Raw genomic sequence first — 24338 nt, 5'->3', positions numbered from 1 at the left:
CAGCAGCAGTTAGGTAACAATATTATGATATTGCATAATAAGTAGGTAAGATTCAAATGCTGCTGAGCATAAAATATAGTTAGATTAAAAAAAAAAAAAAATCACTTCTTAAATAGGTTTAAATATTTAGTTAAAAATTTAGTTCAAAAGAATAAAAACAACCATGCATCACCAGTCACCCCAGCACTTTTGGCATTGCTTTAGCATTGGATCTTAAGCCAAATGGGAAGTGGAGAATTATCAGAAGAAGTGAGATGATCCAACATTGATCAATACTCCATCAGCTCATATATATAATTGGTTCATGGAAGTTGAGCATAAAATGAAAGTATAAACAATAAAAAAAAGGAAATTAAGGAAACAAAGAATGCAATAAAAATAATTGCTCGAGTTTGGTATCAAACTTTACCTTCTCTGCAAGGTACATTTACAAGCAGATTTATAATGTAATTTCTAGCTATAAACGATGATAAAAAAACACACATTATACAATTATTACTTCCCAGTGTATAAAAGTAGGCCCTGGTTTGTTTGTTTTAACGGTCAGTGGCTTTATCTTACCTTTCTATGCTCACTGCTCTCCCCAAAAGGGACCAAAGGATTAGTGATTATAAAGGAGCTGTGAATATGATGTGTTGAACTATTTAACCTGGCTCACTGTACCTGTTGCTACCTCTGATCTTCAGCTTGTAGATCCAAGCACCGGCTTGAATGAATCGGGTTTGGGGGAAAGGGAAAAAGGACTTCAGGCTCATGGCTGACCTAAGGCAGCAGAAAGTCTGAAAATAAACAAAGATACTACTTTACATAGCAGTGGCTTGATTGGTTTAGAAGGGGAAAAACGCGTTTGCCTACCTGTCAACTTTATAACGGAACATACTGAATTGGAACAGCTGAGTAGCGAGAACAACGACTGGAAAATTTCATCTAAAGATTTTCTCTTCGACTTTTAATGAAGATACTTGTCTCTCTCAAAACTTCTCAAAAATTACCGTAATGCCTGCAAAACATTATTAGCGCAAGATTTGTTGTCTTTCACAGCAGGGGCACTTCGCCTTCCAGCGCAGGACGTCAATAGTTAATACGGTGTCAATCAAACACCTGACTCGCCTCCAGATTGGCAGGCACTGGACGAATTCCCGCCTTCTGGTCGCTTGGGGTTCTTTGCTTGGACATATTTTCTTCCAATAGGCGCCAACATAGTGCTTGTCACTATGGTGACGGCTAACCCGCCCAAATCGTCACATGACTCTAAAGTGCCCACGTGTGGCGGAAACAAGCCGTTCAAGCATCATCCTTACACAGCTGGGTTAGGGTTAGCTAAATCAGCTAAGGCTGTACTCAAATAACGTATGATATACTTTGCGTTAACATTTTTATCTTTATGTAATTTTCTTTTTTCTGAAATCATACTTTGGCCCATAAGGTGAGTGTTGGTTCTCTTGTACAGGAACATGTAAATCTTACAAAGAATCGTCACCGTGCCAATGTTTATGGTCTTTAACCTGTTGTATTACGTTTGTGCTTTGTTGTGATGGCCAACATTATTGTTCAAATGTCGGCCCACATCCTAGAATATTACAGTGTTAAAGTTCATTTTGCCTGTTTTGCTTGCATGGTGTGGCTTCCTCTGTAATAATCCACAGGAGAAGTTTGAGGGAAACCAGTAGAGAATCAACTTTAAGTGCAGTGTCTGTCCTAAAGCAACTTTCCCATTCACTTCCCTGCATGGAACAATAGAGTTCAATGATTGTGATTCACTTGAACACATCCTATCTCCCCTCCTGTAGCAGGTCTGAACAAGCCACAGACAGGGACCAGGTGACGTTCAGACCAGATGTCCTCCTCATCCTCCTCCATGCCTTCTGTACTCCTGAATACGGGAGTTCATATGCCCCTCCTGGGTCTGGGGACCTATAAGTTGTGGGGTTTTCAGGATGTCTACCAGGCTGTGGATGCTGCCTTGGCTGCTGGCTACCGTGCCTTTGACAGTGCAGCGGTTTACAAGAATGAAACTGACTTGGGTCTAGCCCTGAAGGAGCTCCTGCCCAAGTATGGCCTGAATAGAAAGGATATATTCATAACCAGGTAATGAGTGGCCTTAATTTGGTGGTCTGTGAGCTACTGTATTAAATAATTAAGCTTTATCACATCTGCAGTATGTATATGCATGTTATCTTGAATAAACGGAAAAGCTGAACTAATAAAGGATTATACATATAATGCTCCTAAAATGTCTTCTTTATCTATTTTGGCAGTGTAAAATGAACAATGCAGGCCTTTGTTAGTGTGTGTATCATACATGCATCACATGCTTTTGCTCACAGAGCAGACAGAGGTGCTAATGGTCGTGTGTGTGCCAGAGGGCACATGCAAAATTTTCCCCTCGTGGCTACTTTTCTCTCCTTTTCAATGCAGTAAGCTGGGCCCAAAGGATCAGGGGGAGAAAGCCATGCAAGGAGCCCTCAGCAGCCTGTCGCAGCTGGACTTGGATTACATCGACCTCTATCTGATCCATTGGCCTGGCACACAGGGTCTAGTAGTGGCTGATCAACGCAATCCCGGTAAGGAAGAAGTAACTGAATATGTAAGTAGATTTATATGTGGAATATTTATATGAAATCTTTGGTCTGGTGAATGGAGTATTCTGGAAACAAATGCTACACTAGTTACAAGATAAGGTTCTAGCTGAGCTGTTACATTTCTCTTCTGCTATGTGATTGTGTAACAGTGATGATGACATTGCAATTAATAATTGATACCAGGCAACCGAGTTCAGAGTTGGGCCACACTGGAGGAGCTGCATGCTCAGGGGAAGCTGAAAGCCATTGGAGTGTCCAACTACACACCTGCTCACATGAGGGAACTGATGCAGAGCTGCAAAATCCCTCCTGCAGTGCTACAGGTACAATGAAGGAGAGGGAAAAAGAAGTGGCTACCTAGGGAATGGAACATAGGATTTATAAAATAAAATACAAGTATTTAAAAAAGGGTTTTGTGTGCCTATAGGTTTTGAAAAAGCCGGTGCTGACAGTATGTGTTTTACTCCTCAGGTAGAGTTTCATCCACGGCTGTGTCAGACAGAGCTGAGGAGTGTGTGCGAGGAGTATGGTGTATGTTTCCAAGCCTACTCCTCTTTGGGCAAAGGAGAGCTGGTTACTGAACCGGTGGTTATTGAAGTGGCAAAGAACTGTGAGCGCACACCTGCACAGGTAAACATGCATGCAAAGAATCTGGATTTAGGTCTTTTGGGGCAAAAGTCCTGTATAATTCCGAACTTGGAAAACATTGGAGCTTTGTGTTCATTTCCAGGTTCTGTTGCGCTGGGCAGTGCAGCAGAGTGTCCCTGTGCTCCCTAAATCCTCAAATCCAGACAGAATAAAGGACAACGCCAGACTTTTTGACTTCACACTTAGTGACACTGACATGGACAGACTGTCATCCCTAGACTGTGGACATAGGTACTGCTGGGATCCCTCTGAAGTGGCCTGATTGACCATGGTGTGTTGAGACTGGTGGTTTCCTCATATGTGGCTCGGGTCATTAAATCTCACATAACTAATACACTAAGTTAGTGTGTTGTAGATTCAGTCCCATATACTGAGTCCAACTGAACACCAGGCAATAAGTTGCTTTGTTGTTGCCCATATATAATAATGTCCTGTTTCCTTATCACATGCTGTTTCATAAGTTTCACAAAACATTACTTTTGCTTTTTTTTACAAATGGCTTTCACATTTCAATCATTTATGAAGTACTAGTACTAAAAAAACAATGACTTTAAAATTCCTTAAGAGATTAACTTTAAAACCACTCTTAAAATTGTTTATTCAGGACAGTGTATACCAGAAGTTGGACAGCTGTAGAGAAAATATGCTTACAAAAGTCTTAAAAAAAAAAAGAAGAAAAAAACTATATATATATAAAAAAAAGGAAACATTAAAATTCAGTTTTCTCCACACATACCTCCAGATTCAAGTAATAATAGGGCTGATTGCAAAATTCCAGGTGCCCAGGCAGGTTTTTCCTCTGGGGTGTGTCACTGTCACGAATGCTTAAAAATCAAAACCATTACAGGTCATGCAACCTTTTGCTAAAATGGCCATTCAAGCCATAATTTATTTATTTTTTAATAAATGTGACAATGTGCACCTCAGCATTATTGTGCTTTTTCTTGAATGCCATCTGTGGCAGTAAGCTTTAAAGTTTAAGGCGGTAAATTGGATAAACACACAAGGCTGTCTGCAGGTTACAGCACGCTGAAGTTCAAAACAATATACTCTTTTACAATCCAGCTGAACTTAATTGTCAAGCAAGAGTAAAGCATTCATATCTGAACTCATCCTCACAACACCATGCACATATTCTCTGCCAGCTGACTCAACTATGCTACCTATGTCAAAGTGTAGATCTACTAGGATTGACCTGTTAAAATCTGAAGCGCTTTTTTTTTTTTTTATGGCAGCAGAATTAATGAAACGCTCATTCTGAAATTACACATTTGTTGTATATCATCATAAAACAGTGGAGTCACTCTTTAACAGTATTGTTTAACGGTACTGTATTATGAGCCTATACGAGTTACTAATTCATCTTAAAGGCTTTCAGTCAGTTCATTTTGTTACCAAACACATATAGAATTGGATGAATCTTAGAAAAGGGTGGTGTCATTCAGATTGTCTGGAATTCCGAATAAAAAATTGCCTAACCAAATTTATCAAAAGGTGTTGGGAAAAAAAAAATGCAATAAAGTTTAGTTTACAGACAATACAAAGGCAGCCCACGACCTGCACACTCGAGCACTTCACAACTCAACTGAGAGGAAGAGAATAAGACACAAGTAGACAAACCTATTACAATTTTCAATAATCACATATTGATAAACAATTCACAAATAGTCTAATCATATTCACCAAGAAGAGTAGAAGTGTCAATTTTAGTTTATAATGATTTAATTGTAATAACTTCCATAAAAAGGCCATATTGTTTTTAGGATGTGACAAGCAACCCTCAAATGCCTGAAAATAACAATATTAAAGGAAATCTGGCTTTAGATCAGCACTCTGATTCCTGTGTCCTGATTTGATTTTTTTTTTCTTTTCTTTTTTTTTTTTTTTTAAACACACACATTTAATCAAATGACTAATTCAACTTGACAGGACAGAGAACTGATTTTCCCAATCAAGTAAATTGGAAAAAATGAGTTGACTCCTTTTAGCAGTTTCCACTTGTGTTTAAATTGGACTGGACTCTAAATCCAACCTCTGAATGCACCAGGTCCTGATTAAATGGGACCAAAGGCGTGTTTGTTGGCTCCTTGTACAGCAGCTAGTCCATCCCCATCCCCACATCTCTATATATCCACGTTACACTTATTACAACAGCCATAGATTGTACACTGCCTATTGCTAGGTTGGCCACTTAAATATTAAATAGCATGGTAAAATATGAACTTGTAAAATTAAATTCTGGCTAAACCATGTTGCTTATTACCCCATTCAATGCCATTTGATAAAGTATTAACAAAATATTTACACATAAAAATTACAGTCTGTTTTACTTTTTGCTCATCCAAGGCTTTAAAAAGATAGATTCATATTGGTTTGTGCTTTTTTTATATGTATGTTTAATGTAATTTTCTTCCGATAAAATCTAACCCTGAAGTTGTACAAAACATATTATTTCTGCATTATCAGAGATTGTCCTTGTATAAGATTGTTTTTTTTTTGTGATAAATTTGAGTTATAAAGCAGTTAATGATAGTCAGGTACAGTAGATTAATGGTACTGGCCTGCAGGTAGCAGAGCGGGAAACTGAATAAAGGCCCCAAGTTGAATACTACTACAAAAAAAAAAAAAAAATCCTTCTTTTTTTATATTCCCTCTCCTCTAGTTGCCTCAAGATTATTTTGGCACACAGTAGAGCAATCTCCCTAAGCTTGTGCAAATCGCACGCAACAATAAGCATTAGTATCAAGCGTTTTCTTGTGAAAATGAGGAAGGAAGAATGTTCTAACAGCATTCAAGGTGGCCTCAAATCATCAGGTGGTTTGTTTCCAGTACATTTATCTCTCCATCTACAGCGCATTGCATAGTGTTGATGTGAGAGACAGCTGAAATAATTAGCATCTGTTATAATTAAGTGGTCTCCTTTGAAATCCCTCACTATTATATTCTTTCACTGTTAAAGAGATCATATCACATGCGCTCAGATCGTCCTTTTATCTGATTTTATAGGATGATGATGATGACCAGTATGTAATTTCACAGTGCCCTACAGTGTTTCCATAACAACCAACAAAAATACAAAAAAACGTATATAAATGAAGTTACCAATGATGTGTAAAAATGGCATGACTAGAAGCTTGGTACTCAGTGCCAGTCATGCCATTATGTTTGGTTCATTTCTGTTTGATCAAACCAACTTTCCTACTCAGAGCAGGCCATACTATTCTTGTCACAGTTTTTCTCTCAGTTCCCTCGCCATCCTCTGTCAACCTTTATCTGCTCTCCGTGCCTACTCGTTGCGGTGGCTTTCAAGGTGGTTGTTTTCTCCTTCTGTCTCCTGGTGACTAAAGAGGTAGTTCCACCAGCTTTTAGAGTGGTGCATCTGTTTGGCTGACCCAACGCTCTTCACTTTCCTCATCTCCTGCATGAAGTAAAGAAAGTATTATATTTCAACCCAAACCAAATCAGTAAAAAAGAAAAAAAGCCAAGTTGAGTTTTAGTTGCTGTATTCCTGGACTAAGTCTTTCCTTTGTACCAAACAACCTGAAATGAACAGATCCCTTTCCTGTAGCACCCACATCAAACAAGCCAAATATACAGCATTTAGGTATTCTCTGATTCCTCTTAAAAAATGTCTCTCTCTCACCCCTTTGTCAAGCAGGCTGTCAAATTCATCGCTCATCCTCCTGAGCTTCTGGCCATATTTCTTGGCCGCCCACAGGGCAGGAGGAGCTGACTTGGACCGTCCCCGGAATGGAGCTCCATCAGTAGGTGTACCGGCTTCGTCATCCCCCCTGGCCAGGAAATCCTCGTCTCTGGAGCCAGTGGAAGTGTGGGACTCTGAATTCAGCCTGGTTCGGCCAGCCCCTATGTTATGAGAGAGAAAGGTGAGAGGAGTTATTTTTTTCTTGCTTAAAACACCAGAAAAGGTGATGAGGCGTTTCCAATGACCATGTGTCACCACTCACCATTGGAATGATGCATTCAAGGACATCAAACTTCGCAAATAACTTTTGTCTTCACAGCCTTAAATACAGCTTACATTTTAACTAAGAAGAGTGTCTCATTTTAAAGTCCCAAGGTACATCACCACAAAGAGCATATGAGAACAGCCCAATTTTATATTTTAGAAAAAAAGGGTCATATGAGACAAAAAGTGGGGACAACGTATACAAAGAAGTTGGTTTGGTTTAAGACTAGTTTTCCGTTTTTGGATAAGACTGGGATCCACAGAACAGGGGCTGATGCAGAAAAAGAAACTGGAGCAGAAAGCAAAGATGACGCCAGTTTTGATCAAACTGAAAGCTTCCATTAGCAGGCAGAAAAGTAAATACAGGCTTATGTTTTAGATTCCCTCTAAATTCGGGGCTCCTACCTGCAGTACGGATCTCAGGTAAGGTGAGATTGTGGCGTTGAAAAACCTCCTGCTCCAATGACTGGCTCATGTCTCCTTCTTCTACTTCCTCTGAAGGATCTGACTCACTGTCTGAAATGGTGAATTGTGCACTCATTGTGACATCTGGGGAGGAAAAAGTTGAAACCGGGATTCAGTAAACCCTGCAGTCATGGACATGTCCATACACACATGCACATACCATCCACAGGTCACCATTACTGAGCTTCAGCATGAATTACATCGCAGTCAGTGTCGACCTGTCTGAGAGAAGAAGAAAAACATGGTTTTCTTCTAAATATTGACCCAAACAACACTACTCCAATATATAATGATATGTCCTGGAAAGTAAGGTGCTGCATGACAGCAGTGCTACTGGTTTACAGCCAAACAGTACATAAACTAATAATTCAGGCATAATAAAATGGCATCATCCGTAGTATCTCTGATATTGCCACTATCTCACACACCCAGCAGGCTATCGTTTTTTTTTTTTGTTTTTTTTCCTATGCTGCCCCTGATACTAACCGGTCCAAAGGTAATCCCAGTTAACCGACCCGTTTGGATACAACAGAGTCACTGTCGATTTGTTGTTACACTGCTATTAACCAGCACAGCCTCTTCTCCGGCAAACACTACTGACTGGCAGCTTGTGTTGTTGTTGACTGAAGAGGACAAAAGAAACTTCCTACAGGGCGGCAGCTGCTGCGGGGCTGTCTCAGCTTGACAGCAAATGTGGCTAAAATGATTACAAATATGACCCCTTACCCGAAATCTTCACAGCGTTAGCGCGAAAAGTGCCACAGTGTCTTTAGTTGGCCTCATTCGGCCCAGCTCTCGTTATTATTGTCGGTGTCTTGTCTTAACTGGACATAACACTTTAGCTCCCCGCTCGCCCAATCGCCGCGCGTCCGCGTTCCGCCGCTGCGCGCTGACGTCACTGTTGCGAGCGAGGACCGGGCTGGGGCTTTGTTTGTCTTAGTGGCTTACCGTAATGTGTAGTGTCGAGGCGCAGCAGGATTGGAGGCAGGGTTCAGATAGCGCACTTGAATAATAATAATAATACAACAAGGTACTTCATGTTGCTACTTCAACACACTTCCAAAGCTTATGAGAGATAATGTAATTTTTCTTACACACACAATGGTTAAGTAATTAAATTAAATAAAAAAATTATCATTTTTTGGTACATTTTTAATATGTTAAATATGACTCACTAAGTTTGCTCCATTTAATTTGAATACACTTACTACAATGCTTCCTCGGGAAGGAGGAGAGGAAGATCAGTGAGCAGCCAGAACTTTTAAAGGCTCACTGAGCTCAGGTGCTGCCCTTGGCCATGCTCACCTCTACCTGCACACAACAAGGCAGGCAGGGTTGTCACAGTTACATTTTTACTAAAACATCTTAATGCAGGTCATTCAGTTCCAATATATAATGGGGTTAGTGTGTTGTTAGTTCTTTTGCTTTTGTAAATCTGAGTGCTTTTATGTAATTAGTAAAAATACTAAAAGTACTTTTTACCCTGAAAATGTGCCCATTACTTTAATTTTTAAATAAGCATAGTAAAGTAGGGAAAACCATATTTTCATCCTAAAGGGTGCTGGAGTTTCAAAATGACATACAATGCTAAAGTAATTGTAATTGAGCTTGTACTTTTAGTAAGAAGAGTCACACTGCAACTGCTCCTCTGTCTAGCCAGGATGTCATAGAAAGGGTGGTTGCCATTGTCTACTATATATGTGAAATGACATGAAAACATTCATAAGGAAGTCTACTGGCATTGACCGCTTTCCTTTTTTTTCTTTTTTCCAGAATCCTGGGTTACATGGAGTAGAAGGACTGAGAAGTCCCAGCATGCTGTTGGCTGTCATACTTCACACGAACAGCAGGTGGGGAGGGAGGATTACTAACTGAGCTCCTGTAATGTGCTTAGCAGTGTTCCTCTTTACGTCATCTCCTGCCACAGTTTCTCTTTTCAATGGGGCTAATAATCATGATTGTAATTGTACCTGACTAATGTGATAACATTTGAAACATGTAAAAAACATTCATGATGGTCAGAGTTGGTAATCCTTGAAAACTGCAGTGCAACAGATAAATTTATTTCCTGAAAAGTTTATACAACAGATACTTTAAGTAACGTATGTGATAAATGCTGCACGGCCATTATTTATAGAAAATCTCTGCAGAGGAACACTTGTGTTTATAGGATGTATATGGCTCTGTATGTCCTCTGCTGACTGTTTCTCTTCAGTCCTTACGTCAGTGTGGGAAACCTCAGACATGTAATTATCTAACATTTATATCCAGAGCTTCCTCTATTCTTTTGCTCCTCTTCTGTGTCATTTGTTTCTCTATTCTTTTCTGTATTAAGAGACTCTTTATAAAAAGCAGCATTAATTAATGTTGTAAAGTCTGCCTATAGGTGGGATCTACACCTATATCACCTGTATCACCTGGTGTGGGAGAGAATTTATTTTGGAAAATGTCTTCCATGCGATGTCATGCAGCTTCTTCTAATTTCAGTGCAGCTGAGAAGTAATGTGTGTTCTTAAGCTTAGCCAAACATGCAAAGCAAAGCTTGCTCAGTCAGCTTTTCATACAGTACACTGGTGTGTGAATGAAGCAGCTCTTAAAGATGACTGTTAAGACGGGCTTCTTTTGAACTCTATTTTGGGAAGGATTATAGAAATAATATATTGGGGTTCTCCTATTTGGGGATTCTGGTCTAGTGTGAAAGCCATACAATTATTATCTATTTTAATCTGTATGTAGTGTGTGCGTGTGTGTGTGTGCGTGTGCCAATTTTGTAGGATTTGAGAGCCATGAAACTACCACCCATAAAGGTGGTGAGTGTGTGAGTGAGAACATCTGAACTTCGTGTACAAGCAAGATCATTTTCATACACTTACAAGGACAGAGTGCATGTTTGTATAATCTGAAGGAGCCATACAATTAGCATCCATTTATATCTCCCTGTACCAACCTCGCCCTGCCTCCCTGCCCCTCATCTGGTGTGTATTTTGGGAAACGGAGGCGTATGCACTCCCACACTGTCTCCAAACCACCACTCAGTGTGTGAGTGGCTGGTCAAAACCAAATGCGGCAGGGTTTCCAAGTGGCTCCAGAAATGTTCCTTTCAATTTAATGCCAGGACATTGCCTGTGTTTTGCCACTGCCAGAGCATTACTTACTGTCCCTTCAAATATTTCTATAGACCCCTGTTCAGTCAGTTTGCTTGAAGCTGTTGCTGCATAAAATGCAGGGCAGGTTTTTAATTATTTGAAGCTTGGAGAGAGAAAAGGAAGGATGGTGTGACAAAAAGAGAATGATTTTGTTTAGAAAAAGATAACCAGCAAATCCAAAATACAGAAGTGTGTGTTTGTGCAAGACACACACACACACACACACACACACACACTCACACACAGAGAATGGCGTACAAAGAAACTGAAAACGCAACAGATGATGTGCAGTAGAGGCAGCCCAAGAAGTCGTCAGATGACTGGCTCGGGTGAAAGAGGCGGATAAAAACCTAAACCTAACCTACATCAGAGTGAATACACTCCTCCAGTTTGCTCATTCAACTCATGTCCTTTCATCATTGCTCTCTGCACATGCTCATTATATAGACTGCTCCAGCAATGTGTAACCAACTCTGTGATCACAAGGTTGACATATGGCAGCTTTATAATTCCCTCCACTCCACCCCTGTATAGCCGACTGCTCTTATAACTCAGCTCTTGTTAAACCCTCAAAAAGTTTGGGACTAAAATTGGTTGCTGACTTTCTCCCCTGTGGATAAAAATATTGAAATGTACAGCTAAACAATAAATTTAACCTGACTGCTGTTAAGACACTTCAAAAATCTGTCAGAGGATTGAGGAAACTCAGAGTTGTGTCTCAAGAGGCCAACTCTCACATCTGTGTGTCAAATATAATGCTCCAGTGTCTGCACCAGATACTGTGAGCTGAGCATAAAGAGTGTAATATGTAATAAATGTAATATCTTATTTTTTTATTTATTTTTGTGCAGGTTAGAGTCAAGGTTTTCATTATCTCGTTTTGGAATTGGTTGTAGGTGTATTTTTTTTTATTCTTGCTAGTTGCTAGTTGCCTTCTCTCAAACCTTGAGCTACAAACTAAGCCAACAGACTCCCGGAAATAGCATCAATTAGAAAAGCTGGATCAATTTTCTTAATAAATCGACCGCACATATTTATCAAAATGTCATACTATTGATTGTTGGTCATGGTGACAACACATAATCTTCAGCTATGTGGTTAACGCTAAAAGATAAAATCCAGGATAAAAAACTCAAAATTTATTGATGGCGTGATCTTGAGGCACACACAGTCACTCCCACACACATTTCAGCCTTGTCAGCATTAGAGGCACACATCTATAATCAATTATGGTTTGGCTGTTTTTATGTGGTGGGTGTGGTGTGTGTTCGAGAGCTACTGTAGATGTATATTATATGTGTACACTTATACATGCTTGTCATTATAATGTGTAATGATAGTTAATGAATAGTTTTTCCACACTTTGAGTAATTCAGTTAGGGTAATCACAATATTAAGACCTTCACCTTTAGTTCAGTGCTCCCTGAAATATAAATGCTGTGATGAAAGCTCAGGTTCAGGTTTTTAATTATTCACACTTTACTGCAACTAAATAATAGATAATTAAATCAGCTTTTGATACCAGCTGACTATAAGTGTTATCACATATTGCTTTAATTGCCTGCAGTAAGTTTAAGTTTTGTTTGATAATCAGATTATATTCACTACCATGAATTTTGCCTGCAGCACTCCACATTGGCATGCTGCATTCAGTTACCATGGTTAAACCAGTATACTGCAATGTGTAATTCATCGTATAGCCAATGGTTGTAGCTGTTCAAATCAAAAGTTACTCTAATGCTGAAGTCCTTCTGATGCATGTGTATCAATGTGATGCATGTGCAGTTTGGTTGGATAAAAGTGAAATGTTCCCTACAGAAACATAACGTTGTCCAAAGTGTAAAATCAAATAAGTAACATTACTTTGGTTGCTGGCATTGTTCATGACAATAAATAATATTGACTTTTATATAATTAGAGTACTTTTGTAAAGTGTTAACCTGCTGCTCACAGTCACTCTATCATGGCAAATGATGTGGAGATTCTATAACAATTATTATGTGGGTGATATGTCATGTGGCTCTGGTCTGTTCCTTCTGTTTAAGAGGAACGGGTAATCAATCTTCCTTAAAGATTTTATCTGTTTTGATGAGAAGCGGGAAATTGGAGGGAGAGGCGCAACATGGTCCAAAATGAGCTGTGTTTTCAGCCCTGATGACAATACACAGTATCTGCATTAGTAGATTTGTCTCCCTCACTCCCACAATCCTCTTTCCCATCTCTCTCATTTCACCCTCTCACAAACTCTTTGCATTTTCCTTCTATGCTCATTCAATTGCTCTTTCTCGATTTCTTTGCCTTTGTGCCTTCATCATCTTTTGTTCTTCTGTGCTTATCTCTTTCATCCTCTCCCCCTCCCTCTCTCTCTTTCCTTAACCACTATCATACATGCTCTGTCTCTCTAGCTCCATTCTTCTAGCTTCACTTTTTTCTCCTTTTTGTCTCTCCACCCATTGTGTATCTGGGTTGCTGAATGAACTAGTTCATGTGGATCTTGCCAGCAGATGCCGTCATTTTCTCTGTTTAATTTATGTTGTTTGATAGAAACAAGCTACTAATTGGACTCATTCAGGTGGTAACAAAATCTTGAGAGCCTAACTGAAACAAGAACAAGTTGAAAATGAAGAGATAAGTTGTTGGATGTTTTAGGGCAAATGTGATTTTACATTTGGACTTCATTTTGCGGAGTGTCTGGAGACCTAAAATGGTGTAATTCATTAGTGATTCAATTTGGCACTTTAACAGTGTGTACAACTTTCGCTTCACTGATTGAAGTTTTACCAAGTTGGAAAAGTGCTTTAAAGCAGTGTAGCAAGGAAGCAGCACATTTACATTAACAAACCATTGAATTCTAATGGGAACTTGCACTGGCTGCTGGCTCCAGGAAGTCCCAGTCAGCAGAACAGAAATATGATAAGTAACTGTACCATTAGCACAACAATACAAATCTACATAAAAAAAATAAATAAAATAAAGGCTGTGATAGATGGCCATCATTAGAATGAAAGGGGCTGGAACACATTACTGATAACCCAATGTATCTTTCATCTCACACCACTTCTCAAAAAAAAAAAAAAAAACCCACTTATATTATTCAACTCAACTGTATCACTCAGTCTGTTTTGTGCTGCAGGCTGATGTTTATATAAGATATACATGTGAAAATGCAATATGAGTGCATCTGTATGCTTGCATATATCAGTGTGTGTGTGTGTTTTACTGACATGCACAGTTTAATAATGTGTATATAGTGCAAAACTTCCTGACGTTGTCAGAGCTTTGCTAGTGTCTGTTGGATGGAACTAAGCACCATGACTCTTTTTTTTTTTTTTTTTTTTTCTTTTTGAAGCATGCTCCCCATTCCCTAAGGTGGAGATTTAATTAATACAGAGACAATTGATTATAGATTAAGCAAAAGGCCTCCCAATCTGTTGTCATTTTTAGATGACAGCTCAATGCCACTTTTTCTGGCCTACACAGTGTATTTTCACTTTCACAAATCACAATGACATCTATGGGAATATGCAGGGACTTTAAGTGCGTGTGTGTGTGTTTTTATGTTTGTGTTTCTGTCATGAATCTGATTGGTTTCTGCTTCCTGATTAATCAGCAGCTCAATTTCAACACTGATCAATAACGCAGCAGGCTGATGGAGGCGGTCTGCATCTCATCTGTATCTTTTGGTGTGTCTGTGTGATTGTGTACTCTTGTTGTTGTATTTTTGTAGAACCACCAAACGTGAACCTATGCTTTGGCTCAAAATGTGTGTGAGTGCCTATAACTATGTGTTTTTGTGTGTCTGGATGTTTTGTGCTAGTGTACATGATGGGTCACAGTCTTGAATCTCTAAATCCTTATCGGGTGTGGAAGGACAGACAGTTAGGATTTCATTGTGTGGTTTAACTGCTGATTTTTACGGTGCATATGACAATAAACGTCTTGACTCTTGAATGCTACTGTTGGCAATACTGGGTGTATGTGAGCGTTGATCCCAAAGACATGTAGGCACTTAGCAATCGACTTTCATTGTGATTGACGATGCACCCAACAGCCAGAACACCACAGCCGCGGATGATTTGATGCGCTTGTGTGGCCATTATCGCACTAACAATCCAAGTGGACATCAAACAGTTTGTGTGGGGGATTGTTTCTTTGTGGGATTCTCAGTGTGGTTTCATGTATCTGGGCATGACCATGGGTGTGTGTACAAGCAGGCAAAATGTATTATACTGCATATTTCAGCGGGTGTGTGAGAGAAATAGCTGAGTTTGGCTGTGACACTCATCTTTTCCCTTTCAAATTATCAAGGCTCATTTGCTCACAATCCTCCTCATCATCATTTAGCACAGTTTGATGTCTCCCTTATGGACCATATTCACCTTACTTACAATTGTATGGTGGCCTGACACAATGAGTCTGAGGCGGCTTGCTTCGTGAGGTTGGAGATAAGGCAGGTTGGCTTGATTAGTGGGCTTATTGTGTATTCATGTCCGATGTGTAAGCTGTTATACCGTGTACTTGAAAGGTTTCAGAAATGGGATTTGGCAAATTTTGGTCTCTAGTAAATTTAATTTACAATAGGTAAAAGCCCTCCCAGTGACACCCTGCTACAAAACAATACCAATCTGTGCTGGTGTTTGTGGTCAAATGTTGCATCTTTGCCTTATGATACTCTTAGGAAATATTAGAATATTTGGAGAAGTGGAAGTAATGTGATTGCAGGATAAAGGTGGAGGCACATATTGCAATACTTGCAATACGCATATTAGGAAATACATGTAAATTATTTAAAGAAAAAGTAATATTTTATGTGTTTGTTAACAAAACAGTTTTCTAATGGTTTTTAAATGTTTGCATTTTAAATATAGAGCTATATTTTTATAAGCTTTCCAAAATTTTCAGACATAATGGACAAATCCAGCTCTGATGATGTGCATCCATTTACGCAGAGTAGGTTTATTGTGGAGCTGATCCTTCTGTGTAGCCCCAGGTGGTTTTATATTTGCCATAATGAAATTGGACTGCTGTCATTCTTTTCATCTAACTCTTGGCAAGATGGCAAGTATTTTTTTTCCCCAAAATGTCAAACATCCCTTTTTATGTAAGCGCATTTACATAGTGCGGCCGCACAATACAACCAGTTTTCTGCTCTACCAGTGCATTTCTTTGTGACTGTAATGTTCAAAGTAATCTGACATGCACCAGAACAAGTGTTGAATGAGAAACAATGTTCAATGTTATTGCTAAATAACTGAGTACAATGCAGCAGCGCTTTACTGGTGCTTGCAATTTGATAAGCACCCAGTTTAGACCATCTTATATCGACCACAGAGGAGTCTGAGAACAGTAACATACACCAAATAAGTCTGTGAAATACAACGTAAAATAGAATTACATACTGTTCATCAGGGGAGTAAGACCAAAGGCAGCTTGAAAACTATGGTTATTAAGAAGTGTCTCAGCTGAAAAATGCAGTACAGGTGTCACAGCATTTCCTGATCTTTTCATTGAGGTTTTGACAGTGTAATATTTAAGACTCAGACTTTATTATACATCCTCTTAGACCTTTGGAAGACTGCTGCCATTTTGGTTTCAACTAACAGGCATCAACTCAAAATTAATCACAGTTCTACAGTAAAATATGATATTTCTGAGCTCAGGCGTGTATTGCATACACTCAATCCTCAGCAACTGGCCAATATTTGACTTGATACTTATTCATATGAATCTTCTAGGTTGCTTAAAATAACCTTAGTCCATCAGTACCATACACCTATACAAGTTAGTACTATGGCCTGAAAATAATGTATCTCACCATTGTGCTGAGTTTAGATAAAAGGCAATTTTACTCACTACTGAAAAGATAAAATGGGCTGTAGTAATCAGCAGCATGATAGCTTAAAGGGCAAAAGGAGTGCTGAAATATTCTTGCTCATTGCATCTCCAATTAGAGCTATAGTTTTTTAGCCTGGAGTAACAAGCAGGGTTATTCTGTAGTAATACAAAAATTAAAAATTTTGTCTAGAAAAGTTTTCCTTCTCAGAAATACTACATGTCCAGTGGATGTAAACTTACACACTGAGCATTTTTACAACTACTGTACATTAAAGGAATAACAGATTCACATATTACATTTTGATAGATAGAACAAGGCCATGTTTGTCCCACAGGCCAATAAAAAGGCATCAAATAGGGGAAAGGAAGTCACTAAAATAATTTCACAGTTTAGGTTTACAGGAAACTTAAATACATGATTTAAAAAAACAATGAAAAACAAATCTTGGGATGTACAGAACATCATAGGCTGATAATATCCAACATGATGGGACCATTCGAGGATCAGTTTATCTCCTCAGCAGTCTGTTGGTCTATATTTTTCTCACGGTGAAATAATCTACTTATAAAGCTCCATTTATGTTCAAACACCATTTCTGCACATCATTGTACTTTGCTTACATGTTCCTTATTGCTGTAGTCATGGGCACTGGAGTTTATTCCACCATGTATCTTAATCTGTGGCTGAAAACGATCCTTAAAGAACCACAGAAGATGAAAGAGAATTTAAAATTTTTTCCACTGTCAGTATTCTGAAGGAGAATATTTCCCCACAGCAAACACAGCCCACCATCTTCTTCATTAACAAAGTTTTTAATATTTTATGTACAGCCATTCACGGAGGTCTCTGTTCATTTCATTTCTGGACTTCCGTTTATAATAATGTGAGTACATGCGTCGTGGGTGTGTTACTATCTGTATTCAGGCACATGTGCTTATACTCTCTGTTTAGTCATGCAAATTTAGCTATGTTGTGTGTGTGTGTGTGCGCAAGTGAACTTGTTTGTCCAGCTATGAATGTACAGCTGTGCATTTAGCTGAAACGCATTCGGACGTGGGCGGTACTGTGTGTACTTCAGCATACGTAAGAAATTGGGCTGGAGCAGTTCAGTGTTATTGTTTGCGCTTGTGTGATTATGCGTGAGTGTGTCCCCTAAGGCTGTGAATTAAATTGCAGTGTAAAGGCCATGCTTCATGCTGAGGCAGAACACTGATCAACTGTGACGAAGAGATAGATAATGTAAAGCCACTCTTATCCTCTCCTCTCCTCCCTCCCATCATTTACACTGACTCCAGCACTCCTCTCCCTTCTCCTGCTCAGTCTCTCCATCTACACAAACAGCCATCCCACCCATCTCTCTTGTCACCTTCAATACCCCCTTTCCCTTTCTCATTTCCACTCACTTCCTCCCTCCCCTGCTCCTCATCCCCCTTTGTTCATTTCTAAAATGGTCTCTCTTCTCTCCCCTGATCCAACTCTTGCCTCCTCAGTCACTCTTCTCATTTTATGGAGGCCCATCTTTTGTGATGTTTAATCCTGATGACAGATTTCGGGCTTAATCGTTTGCTACCCTAAGCTTGTGAAATGCACAAACTTTTGTATTGTCGTCTTCACCAGTTTTTCCTCATCTTCTCTCTCTTCTCCTCTCTGTGCTGGGGTGATGTTGATGGGACTGAATGCACACTCCTTTGGTTCAAATTCATCCTGTGTCCTCCCTAACACACACTACTTAGCCCACAGTCACAAACAGAAATAGCGACTGTGTAGCCCTGAGCTTAACCCCTCTCCTGCTCACATCAGCTCATTCCTCCTCAGCCCCAGGTTCACATCTCTCTCGCCCTCTCGCTGTCTTCTTGTTTTGCAGAACAAGAGGAGAGAAAGGGGAAGGAGATGCTTCATGCCTGAGAGAGAGAAAAAGAGAGAGAGAGAGAGAGAGAGCGAAGCAACCATTGGGTGAAGTGCTGTGTCGCCGCCGCTTCAGTGGAGGAGAGACGTGTATTCAGCCGCTGAATGAGGACGAAGCGGAGGGAAGGATGAACACACGGGATGAGTGAATGAATGAACGGATCCCGACCTGGGCTTCACATAGAGTACCGGAGCGGTGAGAGGACACAGACAACGTGAGTGTTACTGTTTGTATAAATATAATTGAATGCGCATTTATCACAATTGTAGGAGTTGCTGCGGGTGTGTGTGTGTGTGTGTGACACCAGGCGGTATGTGTGTGTAAGTGTGAGGTGAGGAGCAATCACTTTGACAGTTGCGTTAATTGCAGCGGGCGGTGTCATTTACAGATCGGTGCTGTGCGTGCGTAAAAACGGAGCGCAGAAGCTGTTAGGGCGAGATCAGGCGGACGGTGAGTGACGGAAACTGAACGTTACGCTGCCGGAAAGACCGCCGAGGACACCGGGGGTCTCTCTCGGGTGTGTGCGACACCGCAGAGCCCTTCCCCTGACGGGGAGACGCCTTAAGTCCCGCTCCAAATAAGCATTTCTCCGGCGCAGAGACTCTCTGAGAATGCAGTAGGTGCGTAAACAGGAGCTTGACCGGCGCCGGTGTCCGCTGGAGGGAAACGGTGAATGACATTTACCCAGAGCTGCAGGGCTCCAACCCCGCCGAACGGGGGCTGGGGAAGGGAGGACGAGGCGGGAGGTGAAGGTTGGGGATGGTCAACACACCGGGTCAGGGTGCACAGGAGGAATGGTTAGGGTGCGGTGAACTCTGAGGGTTTGATGACGAAATAACAATGAGGATGGATTAACTGTGGTAATGACAACGATGAGGATGATGTTTAATGTTGTGTGTTGCTGACAAAAAAAGGCTGGGGTGTTTTGATGATGATGCTGTTCATACTAGTTTTGATGATGATGAAAATAGTGGTGATTGTTTGAATGATGATATAACTCATACAGGGGCAGCAGGCGATGATGATGATGAAAATAGTGCCAGTACAAAGTGTAAAAATGCTGCTGTTGTTAATGGTTATGATGATGATAGTTGGTGTGGGAGTTTTGATGGTAATTATTATGATGATGGGAAACTCACTGACAGTTTTGATGATGATCACTTTCATGACCACCGTAATAATAATGATGATGATGGCGAAGGTGGTGTTTCTGTGCTGACGGCATTGAAGGTGATGATGGTGGTAGATCTATCAATGACAATATGGTGATGATAATGGTGTTGATGATAATGATTGACGTTTTCTGATGATGATGATGATTAGCGCAGATAATGGCAACATGATGATGGTTATATGGGAACTTTTTGAACAAAGATAAATAATTAATTAACGATATGTCAGCCTCTCAATAATTCATGGACCCAAGCTGTCTTAGGAAATGTAGGCTAGAAATGAATTTGCATGTCTCCTTCCATTTTTCAGCTTACATCAGCCTCAATAACTCTTTGTATTAAGCAGCTTTGATGCGGTCTCGCTGTTACTGTCCATTGGGCATTTACTGACTACTGAACTAATGCGGGCCATGTCTGCAGGGCAGTGATACATGAGAAAACAGTGCAGACAAAATATGCATGTACAGGTCAGTAATATCTATAGTGTTTTCTGGCATCAAGAGTAAATGATTAAGGAAAATAAAACAGCAGATGGACTAAACTGTTCAAAAGCTGCATTTTAGAGGTCAGCCATAGAAGCAACTTTCTGAGAGACAAGGTTGTTGGTGATTCTGAATCAATTTCCGTTAGAGGTTTAATTTAAAAAACCATCAGATGACGCCCTGCTCTTTATATTTGTGCTCCTAACTAAGTAAGGCACAGCAACAGCATGTTTTGGGCTTCCTTACTGGTCATCCTCTGTTCCCTTATTCATCCTGGGTGATCTGTGACTGTAAATGAAACCAGGTGTCAAGGAATAAAAACACATGCATTTATTCATTATTTTCCAAGTGGCCTAATCCTAGAAACATCAATATTGACATTGAGGTTGTCACATTAATAGTCTCACTCTTGGTATATGTGTTTCGTGTATTCACATAATACATGCTGCCTTCCACCTGCTAAGTACCTGTGCATTTGTGCTGTTGCCAAAGATATCAAAGAATTTCTCTCTTTCTGTCTCTGTCTTCATTTCCCTTCCTGTGACTCTGTCCTCAACTAATCTATTAATGACTTAAACAACACATTCACTAGCCTGCTGGACAAGGCGGTTACCCACATCTTGGTCTCTATTCTTGTCCATGCTAATCTGGTTATGTGTATCTCTGGCACTGGTCTCAAGCTGTCAGTGGTTACCAAACCCAGGGATCCCCCTACTGTCAGCATACTGGCAAGCAGTCCTGTCCCTCCAATGGCTGAGCGGGATAGGAAAGTCCCTCTGGTCATAATCCTCTTCTCTTCTCTCTGCATCCTGTGTGAGTGTTACACGTTGTTAGTCATGTCAGTGGGAGGTTGTTAGCCCTGCAGAGAGATGCCTTGTGTTCTGAATGGAGTGGAGGGGAAAGGTAATCTTGACAATAACAGAAAAGTAGGAAGACAATAAATGAAGAGGAGAAAAGGGGAAGTTGTTGTTATCCTACTTACTTTCATTAGTGATAATGGAGCCAGTGTACAGAATCTGACAGTTTTGTCACTAAAATAATGTGTGAGCATGTACAATTGAAGCATCAATGAAAATGACAATGAAAAATGGGTCAAAAAATGTATTTTCTTAATAATTAATTACTTTTATGTAGTAATTGAAAAGTAATTGAATAACTTTTTGACATAAGTATTTAGAAATTACAATTAATCACTAATTATCAATAACTTGCCCGACACTGCATAGGACACTGTAATGAGTCTGTCCTGTCATAGATAGAAGTGCATGGTTCCTTGAAATCATGCATAATATTCGAACCTCTAAAATATTAACTAGTTGTATTTTATGGCCCCTCTGGGGCTCTCAGGGCCAAAATAGCACCAGAGGGGCTTGACTTTATTGATTGTGAAAGTCATTCTGAAAGTCATTTTGTAAATTACAAATGGAGGCCTCTCCTTCTATGGAGTCCTAAAGTGTCCATTATTCAACTGATAATAAAAGATATATATACATATGACATATAATTCTATAAATAAAATGAATGAATTAATGAATCAAGAAGTTGTAAGCGAAATGAGGAAATAATTTAAATTCAACCTAAAAATGTAATATAAGCATTAGCTTGGCAGGAATGTGAGTTTTTTTACTCAGCAATGAAGAAGGTTAGTTAGCAGTGTGTGACAATGTTACCTAGTTAGCTCATGTTGAACTTCTGGAGCAGAAAATTGTGATTTCTCTAGTTTGAGTTGTATATCTTTCTATTAAAAACATTTGTACTCCATCTCCCTCATCATGTTAGACTACTATTTAATAAGGATAATTTGAGGAGGCATTTTAATCATACTGCTTCCTAAATGTCCCCCCTCAAGGCGGAAAGCATGGCCTTTTGCCTACAGGTTGATTAATTAAGTCACTTTAACAGTAGAATGTGCAGGCAGTGATATATCATACTCTCTATCTCTTCTCCAGCTTTGGTACAAAGTCATTGGCCCATCCTGGTCTATTTATGCAGTGTTTTACATTCATGGACAGCACCCAACAAGCTGTCTCTGGCCCAAACAACACATCTCATATTGGCGCCTCAACACTTACAGTGTTGAGGTACGGTGTATTGGTACAGTGTACTGTGAATAGAAAAGTGGGCTTATACAATCAAACTACAGCATATCAAACCCAAAATGCTTATTGGCAGTACAGGCTTTTGTGAAATTCAGCTACAAAATATGAGACTGTTGGGAAATAAATAGAAAAGCTGAAAATGTGTTTAATATAACGTGACTATGGCAGAGAATATTTTAAAATCAAAATAATGCACCATTCTCCAGTCCAAAGAGAAACTGCTAAAATATCAATAATGGCTTACACAGATGAGTGGAACAATATAGCTTTCAAATATATTCTGGATGAAACACCCTCTGAGTTTAGAAAAGCAATAAAAATGAATAGTGCTGACCTAATATCAGCTGGATTTCCCTCATGGGGGGGCCAAACAAGTTGGTCCTGCCTCTCACATCATTTATTCCACACAGTCCCCAATCACTACCAAAGCATCACTTTGGGAATTCATTTGACATATTTATTGCCAAATGGTGTGATGTCCAAGCTGGGCAAGCAGATTCCATTGCACCATCAGTGATCTCCCTCACACTCTTAGAAAGTCAGAGACAAAGTGGCTAATGATAAACCAAGTCCTTAAAAGAATTTCACACTGAATTTGGTATTTTTCTGTCCTGATATTATGATGAATCGGCAAGCTCGATTCTAGGCAGGACGGCGGGATCTGTTGTCTTGACAACAGTTTGTAAATCACGGGTGGTATTTGAATTCACTAGGTTTATTACATACCATGTATTATCTCATAGTGCTACATATTTAATATAGGGTGAAGTGTGAAGTGACACCTTGCCATCTTCTAATCTAATCTAATCTTCAGATTTTATGTATATCTATGTTTGAATGGAGAAGATTCATGATTCATGATTAGTCAACATAGAACAATCCATAACAGTCGATTCAGAGTCAACTTCTCTCTAATAGGTCTCAATGTAATGCTCCAAAGTGTGAATGGGCTGAATGGAACTTTTTAAGCAAAAGTGATTGTGACTAAACTCCAAAAAGCCTTTTCAGCCTTTCATACCCTCCCATTTCTCACATCATTTGTCAGTGCTTTTTCACTCGTGAATGTGAAGAGGGGTGAATTTCATAACAATGAATTGGCATTTGTTGTGATCCCCCCCCCCCCCCCCCCCTTCCTGGGTCACTTTTGCTGAACAAGAGAAAAAGTGTCAATTTCTGGGTTATGGTGCATTTCAGGCGTACAAGTTTACGAGTCGAAGGGAATCAATCAGTCAGCAAACTATCTTGAGTTAACATTAATGTTACCTCCTAAAAGTTACTGGTCATGTTTAGGGAGATTTTATTTCTTCGTTTGTTTCCATCAATGTAAAGAAGAACCGCATTATATATTATCTTCTTTCACAAAGTCCAATAGTCTACCTAGAAAGAATACACCCAGCTCAGTCCTAATCCTTGTTATATAAACAGTAATCGTATTGGTTTTCCCCTGTCATTGGTTTTCAAAACTGATGAATGCATTTCAGTTAACACTGTAACTGAAAAGCCGTAGCTATTGTTTTACACATAAAGTATCCAATGATAAATGGCTGAAGATTCCTGTAGAGAATCAGTCACAGAGGACCAGTTGTCAGGATGCCTTGACCAGGCTCTCTCATTGATCTGTACAGATAAACAATGATCCAACATGATGGCTCTGTGTCCTCCGAGTCCTTGGGTCAACATTTATTTAGAATCAACATCATACACAAAGCACAGACGCCTTACCAAATCCAAACCTGCAAGTGTAGACGTGTGTACACAGGCACATGCACATATGTCCATATGCACACACTAACACACACAATCACAAAACGAATCACAATCAAAATCTGGGCCTAAAGTTTACATGAAAAATCAGAAAATCTGACAGACATACATTTACAGAGACACACACAACACTGGATGGCACTGTCATCACTGTCATTCTAATAGATGATGTTTAACAATGAGTGGCACATTGATATGCACAGAGGTTTGTCCTGCTGCTGCTAAGAATAGAAAACACTAGAGTGAAGGAGAGCCATTTGTTTTATGAGTA

At 39.7% G+C, this 24338-nt stretch overlaps 3 protein-coding genes across 7 annotated transcripts in view; 2 read left to right on the top strand and 1 right to left on the bottom strand.

Moving 5' to 3' along the window:
* Window positions 1-1294: 1294 nt before the first annotated feature.
* LOC115059147 (glyoxal reductase) lies at window positions 1295-4156 on the top strand. Of its 2 annotated transcripts, none has more exons than XM_029526762.1 (6): window positions 1295-1426; window positions 1794-2088; window positions 2419-2564; window positions 2766-2905; window positions 3054-3212; window positions 3313-4156. In XM_029526762.1, the coding sequence occupies exons 2-6, from the start codon at window positions 1838-1840 to the stop codon at window positions 3490-3492; spliced, it is 876 nt and encodes a 291-aa protein (XP_029382622.1). In that variant the 5' UTR covers window positions 1295-1426; window positions 1794-1837; the 3' UTR covers window positions 3493-4156. The 2 variants fall into 2 exon arrangements, with proteins under 2 accessions (XP_029382622.1, XP_029382621.1); XM_029526761.1 differs by having other exon boundaries at window positions 1297-1426; window positions 1791-2088.
* A 288-nt stretch (window positions 4157-4444) lies between these two features.
* badb (BCL2 associated agonist of cell death b) lies at window positions 4445-8544 on the bottom strand. 2 transcript variants are annotated; one of them, XM_029526764.1, is made up of 5 exons: window positions 8389-8544; window positions 7823-7884; window positions 7603-7746; window positions 6874-7094; window positions 4445-6648 (listed from the first exon to the last, which is right to left on the bottom strand). In XM_029526764.1, exons 3-5 carry the CDS (start codon window positions 7736-7738, stop codon window positions 6517-6519), a joined length of 489 nt encoding a protein of 162 aa, XP_029382624.1. In that variant the 5' UTR covers window positions 7739-7746; window positions 7823-7884; window positions 8389-8544; the 3' UTR covers window positions 4445-6516. The 2 variants fall into 2 exon arrangements, with proteins under 2 accessions (XP_029382624.1, XP_029382623.1); XM_029526763.1 differs by lacking the exon at window positions 7823-7884.
* A 10070-nt stretch (window positions 8545-18614) lies between these two features.
* slc8a4b (solute carrier family 8 member 4b) overlaps window positions 18615-24338 on the top strand; it is an 80351-nt gene continuing 74627 nt past the window's right edge. For all 3 annotated transcript variants that reach the window (XM_029525862.1, XM_029525861.1, XM_029525860.1), the window contains exon 1: window positions 18615-18764. The gene's annotated coding sequence lies outside the window, so the exon portion shown is untranslated. The remainder of the gene's footprint in view (window positions 18765-24338) is intronic.

The sequence above is a fragment of the Echeneis naucrates genome, chromosome 18, assembly GCF_900963305.1.
Source record: "Echeneis naucrates chromosome 18, fEcheNa1.1, whole genome shotgun sequence".
NCBI classification, from domain to species: Eukaryota; Metazoa; Chordata; class Actinopteri; order Carangiformes; family Echeneidae; genus Echeneis; species Echeneis naucrates.
Note: the sequence above shows the minus strand (reverse complement) of the source record. Positions and strands in the feature narration are given on the sequence as shown.